At 33.2% G+C, this 10659-nt stretch overlaps 1 protein-coding gene across 1 annotated transcript; it reads right to left on the reverse strand.

Annotated features, from left to right (window-relative positions):
• Positions 1–2004: 2004 nt before the first annotated feature.
• LOC121237906 lies at positions 2005–7172 on the reverse strand. Its single transcript, XM_041134835.1, has 10 exons — positions 6507–7172; positions 6156–6242; positions 5917–6016; positions 5775–5816; positions 5561–5620; positions 3622–5178; positions 3300–3401; positions 3038–3196; positions 2819–2944; positions 2005–2684 (listed from the first exon to the last, which is right to left on the reverse strand). Exons 1-10 carry the CDS (start codon positions 6614–6616, stop codon positions 2508–2510), a joined length of 2520 nt encoding a protein of 839 aa, XP_040990769.1. The 5' UTR covers positions 6617–7172; the 3' UTR covers positions 2005–2507.
• Between the last annotated feature and the right edge of the window lie 3487 nt (positions 7173–10659).

The raw sequence follows: 10659 nt of genomic DNA on the forward strand, positions 1-10659 counted from the left end.
TTTTTTTTCAAGTATTTTTATCCAAACCTATAGTTCAATTAAATAGTTGGTGCAGCTGCGCACTACATGATGAGTACCATGACCCTGAACCTGAAGAAATTGTTGCTGATCGTCATCCCCAAAGTCGGCCTCAAAGTGGAGAAAGCACCACCAGTACATGTCATATAGGATATAAATCATATAAGGTGAACAGATCATCATGCTCCCATTAATAAAAATAAATAAAAAATCTTGCCCAACTTTCTAGTTTTTTATGTTTGAGAAAAATATATGTACCTAATAACTATACATATATATATATATATATATATATATATATATATATCTTAATTAACCTAATAACAATATAGTGCATGGTGACTTGGTATATATTAATTAATTAATTAAGCATTAACCAAGTATAGTGCATGCCAATATAATAGGCATTGATATTAAGTATTAAATAAGTATATTATAATTAAAAAATTAAAAAAAAAAAAGAAAAGAAAAATCAAGCATTTTACAACGCTATCATAATCTATAATGGTGTCGCAAAATTAGACATAATAGACGTTGAAATAGTATTTGATGATGGGGAAATCTTGAAATTTGTGCAAATAATTAATATCGAACAAGTTGATAGTCCCGAACTTACTATAAATTTTAGAAATTATTTACATCTAAGAATTCAAACTTTAGACTTAGGAGAATATATACCAAACTCAAATATCCTTGCCATTTGAGCCAAATCTTAAAAATTGTTTAGGCCTCATTTGTTTATATAGATGAGATAAGATAAAAGTTGAATAAAATATTATTTTTTAATATTATTTTTATTTTAAAATTTGAAAAATAATTGTTTATTATATTTGGGTAGTAATAGGCTTATTACTACTCTATTACTATCCATCTACCACTCAAGTACAGTTTAAATTTTTTTTTTTATTTTTATATAATTTTCTTTTAAGTATTTTTTAACATCCTTAATTAGTAAGAAAAAATTAAAAATATATATAATTTTATTAATATTCACTTTTTTAATCATTACCTAAAATAAAAATTAAAACAAAAATAAAATAAAAATAATAATAAATAAATAGTAATAGAGTAATAAATACCCTATGATTATTCAATCACCCAGTGGTCTCAGTAGATCGAATGGGAATAGAATTGGAAATGACCTCTTGTATCCGGTCTTCTAGACACTTTCTCCTCCCTATGCAGGATATCTAGCAGTAGCTGTGCTCTAAAGTGCAGGATACCTAGCAGTAAAGAGCAATGTAGGCGTACAGTTCAAGTCGTGCTTACCTTTGCCTTCTCTTTTAGAAAGAAAAACAAAGAGTACGTACCTTATGACCGTTCATCGTATGGAGGCAAAATTAGTAGATGTAGGCCTCCCAAGGTGATCGATCATCTTTAGTGCATAAATATAGAAAAACACTTGTTACAAGCGTCTGGTATAAATAGTGTGTAAATGTGATTGACGTGAAAACACTTAATGAGAGAAAGATCGAGCTGCTAGAATTGGTGAGAGAGAAAGATCGAACTAATGAGAGAGAGAGCTGATGAGAGAGAGAGCTGATGAGAGATAAAATTCATTTTAAATTTAACGTGACATGGACGACTATACGCCAATTATATCTAACGACTGTAAATAAAAGAGCTAATATATATATGGAAAACCACTATTAATTTGAATGAGTCTCATTAAACATAATATCATTCTGAAGGCCAGTTGTCGAACTCGAATGGGCTCACCATCCTAATTATGAGCAGTCAGTATTTTATTATAGAGAAATATTTAGATCACAAACAAATTTTATAAAAATAAATTTATAAACTGACATGATTTGACGTAATCAGTTAGACTATAAATCTACTTTTATTGTGAAATAGATATAACATAACATATAAATCTATATCAATTTGAATGTTTATTTTTATGAAATCTATTTTTGGGTGTAGCACTTCTCTTAACAATTTTATATGACTACGTAATGTTTATGAAATCAACAACAGAAAGGATTAGAAACAAATCAGCAGTTAGCCTATCATTAATTGATTTATCAGCTTCACACTATAAACAGGTTATGGTTGCAGGAGCAACCCAAATCGGGAAAAAAAAAAAAGAAAAAAAAAAAAAAAAAAAAAAAAAAAAAAAAAAAAAAAACTAGTGCACCATCCCTCAGGTTCGTATTGAAACCCAACCTAAACTCCAGCACAATAATATGATCGAGTCTGGGGCATCATTTTGCTTCTTGCCCAGCTCTCTAATCTGGATCTACTCGAGGAGAACGATTGCACTTTTCTTTGTCAGTATATCCTATATAGCTAGCTAGTCTATGCATCCTATGCATTACATTCCCATTTCAAAGCTAGTGGAAATGAGATGGCCACAATCCTTTTCCTTGTTCAGATGTGGCTTTTAACTATCCAGAACACCCAACATGGCAGGCATTTGAGCAAGTGAATGCTTAAGGTACTTCTGAAACTCTCATTTTCATGTGTTCAATCAGCATCCGAGCGTCTCAGCCAAGGTTGGTTATGGGACACAGCAAGGCTTGTTGCTGGTAATTGTCCAATATCCCAACTCCATCAATTGCATTACCGTGTCGATCTATTGTATCATTCTCAGTGGTCTTTGTTTGATTTAGAAGCTGGACAAGGGACAGAAATACATCTATCCTCGTTACATGACTGCTTGCCTGCAATACAATTTGAGTACAATAAGATGATAAGAAAATAACTGAGGATAAAATCAGTTTTTATTTTTCCTTTTAATTTTTTAGAGAGACTGTGATGTGATTATCCTTTTTGTTATATCCTATATTCAGTTTACCTCAACAATAAAGCGTGTCCAAATCTTGTCACCTCTAGCTTCCATTACTCCTTTCAAGATGTTCAGCCGCAAGCCACGTATTGCATCTGCTATCTCAAGAAAGAGTCCCTGTTCTTCACATAGCATCTGAAACAGAGAAAAGGGAATACATTGAGAGGGTTCTTATTAACAAAGCTGAAAATAGTTTCGAAGGAGCTTTTTTTATTTGCTCTCCTATACCTCAATAAGCATTTGGCCTTGGCCGGGTGGGTTAAGGTCTTCAACTATAATGGGGCAAACCATTGTTTTACTTCCAACTTCAAATGCCCATGTAGTACCACCGCTTACAACATCCATGGCATTTTCTTTGAGAACCACTCCAGTCTCCTGGCCAATCAGCTACAGAACCAATCAAGTTTTTGCATTAGACAATTATAAGCAAACATCCAGCCTGAGCATATTAAATCTTTTCTCAGATAAAGGAAACTTCAGAACTACTCACCTTTGGCTCATCGGAATGTTTAAGCCTGTCTGCATATTTTGCAACACTTTGCAAGAAAAACATGTATTTGATGGTTCGATCCAACAGAGAATCAATGCTACACTGTTACATCATAACATCTCTTAGTAATTATCCCCATCAAATGCAACATTAAATATCACAAGATGTTAGATAATTTAAAGTGGCAAATGGTTCCAGAAACTCCCAATTATAAGAAAAACTAGTACGATCCTCCATTGTTAACAGGAATAATTTTTTTTTCCTGAATGATCAGACACTTTGTTCCTTCTTTATCATCCTCAAAGAAAAGACTAAAATATACCTTTCCACCATGAGGGATGATCCCTCTCAATTCTTTGATGCGATCTTGGATCTGCTGCCGGTCTTTAGGCCTTGGCCGAGTACTCTCCCCTGGCCTAGCCCTTTTTCTGGAAGCCTTTGTAGGTTCCTCAGGCTTCAGAGATCGTGCTACACCAGCAATCCCCACATTGACGCTATAGCTATCATCAATCCATAAACCTACCTGTGATTTTGGGAGAAGCTCTTTCTTGGGAACATTATTTTTCTTCTCTGGGTTGTATTCAGGTTGCATCATGTTCATGCTGCCACTGGAGCAAGCAAGACTTTCCAACTGCGATTGGTTGCTATTCACAGATGAACTATCCACTCTTCTTCTTTTGGTGGTGGATAGTTTTTCCTCAAAGCTAGATTTGGCAAAAGACTTGGAATTACTTATGCCATCCAGAAGTTCTTGAAGGCCTAATTCTGAGAATAACCCCTTCCTGGGGCTAGTCATGGAACCAATATCCAACTCTGAGACGCATTCTGACATACCCATACCAGTGGCAGCACTCATTATTGGCATTATGAGATCTTCCCAACACTCCCCAGATTGATTTGGATCGAACTCCAGACCCAAATCATTGAACAGATCATTTTCAACAGCATGCATAATTGCGGAATTCTCTAGCCCGTCAGACTTGAATGCATTAATGATGGAACTTTGCATAGAATTTTCTGGATGTTTGATTGGAAAATGGTTAAAAATATCATCTCCAACCAGACAAGATGATGCTGAAGTAACTCCTATTGGTTGTAAAATATCATTACGAAATGCAGTCTCCAATCTATTGATACTATATTCTGGTGAGGGAGAAAACCACTGAGACAGATCATCCACCAGACAGAATTCGGAGACTTCTGTTGTAAAATCATCTGGCCTGAACTCCTCAGCAAATTTATGCATGTTGGTTGCTTTTTCTAGAAGTTCACCTTTGGTTAAATAAGTTGGACAGAAATGCTGAGACAAATCATCCCCCGGAACATTGCTTGCTCTATTTTGGCAAGAATCAAGAGTGTTTGCTTTCGGAGTAAACAGATTCGAAGAATCCTGAACTGTTGATTCAGAAGCCAACAGTGGAATGAATGGAGTCAAGATAGAATCTCCGCTACTCCTTTTACAAACAGAAGGGGCAGACTGTAAAGACTCTTGCTGGAACTGCGAACTAAGCTTATCAGATAGCAAGACTCGAGTGTTTGTACCACCTGTTTGTAATTGGTGATTGGGGTGAGACAAGTCTATGAGCATGGGAGCCATCATTTCATCATGAGTCCCAAAGATGGAATCAGACAGCTCATTCAAAATTGTTGCTGAGCAAGCTTCTCCCAACAGCTCCCGCCGGCAGTCATAATGTATGGCATTGAGATCCCCATCACATGAATTTCCAGATGAAATTAAGGAAGCAAATATCCCATTTCGAATATAATTTTCATCGTTCAAGGACAATGCATTTTTTTCCAATGGAATGAGGGAACGAACATTTTCCATCTCCTGAAACAATCTTTTTGTTTGATCCAAAAATTCTGACCTCTCCAGTAGCTGCAACAGCAATAACAGCACTTTCAATTAGAGGTGTTCAATCATACCCCAGCATATGATGGTAATGTACTTTATCTTCAATTCCATACCATAACGTTTAACTTAGTCAGTGGGAATTTAATAAAAACATCAAAATATCTCTAGTAGAAACCACTCATATCTTTGTATTTTAGTTTACTTGTAAAAGGATCTCTAAAGGTTAAGTGTTTTTATGTCAAATTCATTCTGAATGGAGATACATGTCTCAGTTTTCTTCTAATTTATATGGAGCTTGATAGAAGTTTCCATCGCTAGTAAGTTGTTTGACTCACTAGCACATAATAAAATAGCCTTTTCAAGTTAATGCATAAAGCTGAAAAGTATTTCATCTCCTTAAACTAACCTTCTGGGTGGATCCAAACTGTACCACTCCTATTGGTGCCACAGAGATCACCGCAATTGTCTGCAAATTGGAATGTATTGTCAATGAACATGGTTAGCTTCGTATGGCCATGGAAAACAAACATCCCAAAGGATATCAAATTTCAGTAACAGACAGAGGAAATATATCACAAAATTTGCTTTGTATTCTATGCGAGTGCATAAAATATCAGTACCTTAATTCCGGAGGAAAATTGGTTATGAAACTCAGAATCATCCTGCAGAATGAAAGGAGAATTTTATATAAGAGGATGAAAGCAATAATCCTCCTGGACAAGTAATTAGTCAACAACTGGAGAAGAAGAACCACTGAAATACCTGGAATATATCTTGACTTGGAAAAGAACCCCATTCTCCACCATGAGCATCTGAGAACATCCATCTATGCCTTCCAGTGAAGGCAGCTTGGCCGATTACTCTAAAATACACAATAACAATGAGATAACAACGGTCACTTAATCTTGCCACAAAAATCTTGTTAAATATGGAAAATTAGGTTCAAAATCAACAGATTTTATGACAGAACAAAGGAGCTATAGTAAATAAATTAAGCATACCCTTCACCCAACATGTGGACCAGTGGAAACATTTCAACCACTGCCCCTACTTGCTCTTCATAATAGGCGTCATCAAAAGTCAACAATCTGCCAGCGTATCAAAAGCACAAGTTAGACATCCATACTAATTCCAAATATGAAGTTAACTACTTCAGGATTTCCAGGACTAATCAAAATGCTAAATGATCAAAATCTATTTAGTTAATCACAAAAAATACGAATTGAAAAAGGAAAGAAAACTTGATAAATTTCTTAAACAAAGAACTTAAAAAAAGTATAGCCATAATACTACCAGCTCCAGAAGATAAAAAATTCAGAAATTTTTGAGAAAGAAAGAAACGCTTAGCTTACAAGGAATCACGCTGGATAAAGCGCCAGAAAACCCCATAAGACCACCCATCCCTGCAACACAGACTCTTGAGCGTTTTCTTCAACACCGAACCCGCGTCTGCTTCACCCATTTCACAAACTCTCAAAAAAATCAATGTATATCTAACTTGACGATCCCAAGCTCATCACTCAGACTCGGGCAGGTCGGGTCCGGGTCAACAAGCCGAACTCAGTCGCATCAAATGCCACTGGTTTTCTGTGAGAATAAAAAACGGAGGAAAACGTTTGGCTTGGGAGTTGGGGGGGGGGGGGGGGGGGGGGGGGTGTTATGGAAGAGTCAGAAGTGGGCAGGAGAGCAAGGCGAGAAAGGATTTGTTTTTATATAAAACAGAGTCTGCAGACTTGTGAGAGAAAAACAGAAAGCGGTCGGTGAGAGAGTGGATGGAAGGATTAAAAGCAGGTCCTATTTTTGTATATATGTCGATAGCAAAGGTCGTAGTTTCGCGTATTTGGTTCTTGTTTAGCTCCTCTCTCTCTCTCTCTCTCTGTAACACAGTACTATGTATTGGTAGTGTTGTCTTTATGGACGAAAGATCAGAGACACTCAAGCTTGAAGGACAACAGTGAGATCTCCAGCATTTACAGTCCAGATATCTGTGTCTTTTTCCAGATTTTCTAGTTGAATTTCTCGTGAAAACCCTCTCGAAATGTCGCGATCTATGTTGTGGGGGATAGAAATCAGACCCCACCAACACACTTATTTGATTTTTTTTAAATAGATTTAATATTTTTTTAAACTAATTGAATTCTTCTATTCTTCATCTATACAATACATATTTAATAAAATTAAAAATTAAAAAATTATATATAATATAGGATATGAAGATGATGAATATTTATTTTTTTTAAATAATTTGTCAGAAATATGAAAAGGGAATTGATCTCGTGTTAAATGCAAGATTGTTGGGAAATATTACGGCATTGATTGGAAATTAATTTTGAGTCATATACATTGAATATGGGTTAATATATTGGAAAGATTGGAATAGTTAATTAATTAAATTAGATAAATAATTTGTATAGTTCTATTCAAGTCTCCTACATATAAATTAAAGAAAGTAAACAAATTTAGAATTCACATGAAAAAAAATTATTTTTAATAGTAGACTTTACTTTTTTTTTAAAAAAAAGAATATGTAGAATTTTTATATGTAGCAGTACTTATTAAATTATTATGTATTTACTAAATATACAAACAAGCATGTATTTTTTTTAATGACATCTGCTTTGTTTTTTCTTTCTTTTTTGTTTTTAGTTTGCTTTGTTATTTCATCATTAGTACTATTTTCTTTCAGATTTTCCTTTTATCTTTGTATAGTATTGTTAATTTTAATTAACGAATCTCTCACTCATTTGCTCTATAAATATCTAATAATTTAATAAACTGATTCGGATATTTTTCTCCGAATCAATTTAAAAGATGTATATCTTTACTCAGGGAAGAGTCTAAAATTATTGTATAATTATAGTTTTTTTAATAATATAATTACAATTGAATGCCCAAATGTTGCGTATATTTTGGGTACGATTATTGTATATGACAGTTATGGTAGATCATTATTACATTTTAAAAAGAGATAGATACAGTTTAATAAATAATTTAGCGCTGGAATTGGAAGGGATATTTCTCCCTCTTCAGTGACCTGGCCTACCCCCGAAAAGTCCCAGGGCCGAGGTCTCAGGTTATGTTTGGGTATCAAATACATCTCAATTTATCTCAAACCAAACGTTGATAGGACCTATTACTTTTTTAACTTCTCATAAAAAGTTAAACATATATCAATCTACTTCATACATTTAAACATATATCAATTCGACCTACAAAATACTATTATTTACAAATCAACTCAGATTACCTCAACACCCAAACACAACCTTAGTGAGCCAAGCTCGGCCCAACCTACTTCTGCAAGGAAGAATCGGGTCATGACAAACGTGAGCAGGGCCCCAGCCCGAACCACACGTGAGGGGGGACTATTGCATTAAATGTGTCAACATGATATGTAAGCAAAAATCCCAATAAGAGATTCAGTTACTGGCAAGGGGTTGTCCCATTAAATGTGACAGCATGATCTAGGAGGCAAGACCAGGCTTCGTTTGGTATATAAACTTATCTCAACTCATTTCAACTTATCATTACAACTTTTTTAAATCTCAATACAAAATATAATAAACAATTCAACTTTTTCAAATCTCAAAATAATAATAATAATATCAAAAAATAATATTCTAACAATATTTTATCATCTTAACTTAACTCAACTCAATTCAGTTCAACATCCAAACACATCCTAAAAGGGAGAACTGAAGACGGAAGAAGACAGTATACACACATTCAGTATTTCTCTCTAACTCTCCATAGATTCTTTCTTCCTTGGCTCCCTTGGAAAAATTCTGACAGTGGCATCGGAAATAACATGGACATCCCTCTCGCCGCCCTTTCTTCCACCCTCCAAGGTCCAAAAGCGTCGTCATTACCTGGTGACTACAAAACACGCATCAACAATAACATTTATAAATAGTATTCACAATAATGTAGATTTTAATATTAGAATAATTATAGTTGAAGGCTTTTATATCACATATCATAATTTGATTTAAAATACTTTAATATTATAATTTTTTTCATAAGGTAAGTGCAAGGAAAATAGTTTGATTTATGGGAGAGCAATTTTCATTGAAAATTAGAAACACATGATGGAAACTCATGTTTAGAGGCAACAAGATTAAGGGCACGTTTGATTACACATATGAGGTGACATGATATGAGATAAAAGTTGAAAGTTAAATAAAATATTATTAGAATATAATTTTTTAATATAATTTTTATTTTAAAATTTAAAAAAGTTAAATTATTTATTATTTATTATATGTGAGTTTACAAAAATTCATATAATCAAAAATGAGTCTCATCTCATCTCATCTCAATAACTAAACAAGACCTAATGCATGACCCAAATTTCAAAATTTTGGTCGATATGAGGTTGCGTGTGCAACGCGTTACATAACATGACCCAATTATGAATCACACTAATATTCCATGATGCAGTGATTTTAATTAATTAATTAAGTTGTTTAGTTTTTTTCACTACCCAATGCTAACTGTTGCATCCATATATATTGCTATTTATATCCAAATAACCAAACCAATCATGATGACGACCCACTTGAACTTGATTCGATTCAATGCCGCTACTAATCATGACCATCATTTAAAAATAAAAATAATTTATATATATATATATATATATATATAGACACACTTGAATATTAGAAAATGACTTATCCAGTTTACCTATAATATCGTACATACGTTCTTAATTAAATATGAAGGAGTACAATTTCTTCAAAATTTATACTTTTTTTTAGATTCCAACTCATTTTTCCTAACTTATTTAAAAACTATTTATCTATATATATATATTAAAACCATTACCTTTATTTTATGCTATTAAAATGCGTAACTATTATTTACAATTTAACTCGTATTTTTGGTAGGAAATAAGCTGTATAAATGCTAAATAATTCTCAGAAAATGTGAAAAATTTTGATATCTACTATTATTATTGGTCCACTAAATTAGTTTCTTTTATTACTGTTGCATTGAATATTATATCAATATTTCCTCATGCCGCATCGGCTGGATCAATCTGCAGCCTTATATAAATATATATATATATATATATATATTATATATATATATATATATATAGAACCGTGGTCCTTGCAAGATTGATCAAAATCTCCAATTAACTATTTATTTTCCACATGACTTTATGATATTTTTAAGTTCTCAGACATCAATCAACCACCCAAGCGAATTACGAAAAAGCACAAAAATATAAAAGGATCGAGCTACTACCTAATCAATGGCATCCATAATAATAATGATTCATGCAGCTTTCCTCTTTCTCCTTAATTATAATTATATATATATATAATATATATGTGGATCGAGATGATTCATGCTGCAGCATGCATGCTGTCTATATCTAATATTGTTCGTATACTTGTTTTATATATATCTATATCTAATATATATGCAATATATATATATATATATATACATGCTTGATTAGGAATCTTCTCATTATTATAAGTTCTTGAAAAAAAA

The sequence above is a fragment of the Juglans microcarpa x Juglans regia genome, chromosome 6S (genome assembly GCF_004785595.1).
Source record: "Juglans microcarpa x Juglans regia isolate MS1-56 chromosome 6S, Jm3101_v1.0, whole genome shotgun sequence".
Lineage (NCBI taxonomy): Eukaryota > Viridiplantae > Streptophyta > Magnoliopsida > Fagales > Juglandaceae > Juglans > Juglans microcarpa x Juglans regia.

What these genes read in the sequence shown, in the direction of transcription:
- LOC121237906 (XM_041134835.1), bottom strand. Translation starts at nt 6,616, where the DNA reads ATGGGTGAAGCAGACGCGGGTTCGGTGTTGAAGAAAACGCTCAAGAGT. An exon ending in GTCCACATGTTGGGTGAAGG is followed by an intron (nt 6,017 to 6,155) that starts GTATGCTTAATT and finishes TGTGTATTTTAG; the next exon opens with AGTAATCGGCCAAGCTGCCT. An exon ending in AATTTTCCTCCGGAATTAAG is followed by an intron (nt 5,621 to 5,774) that starts GTACTGATATTT and finishes TCCAATTTGCAG; the next exon opens with ACAATTGCGGTGATCTCTGT.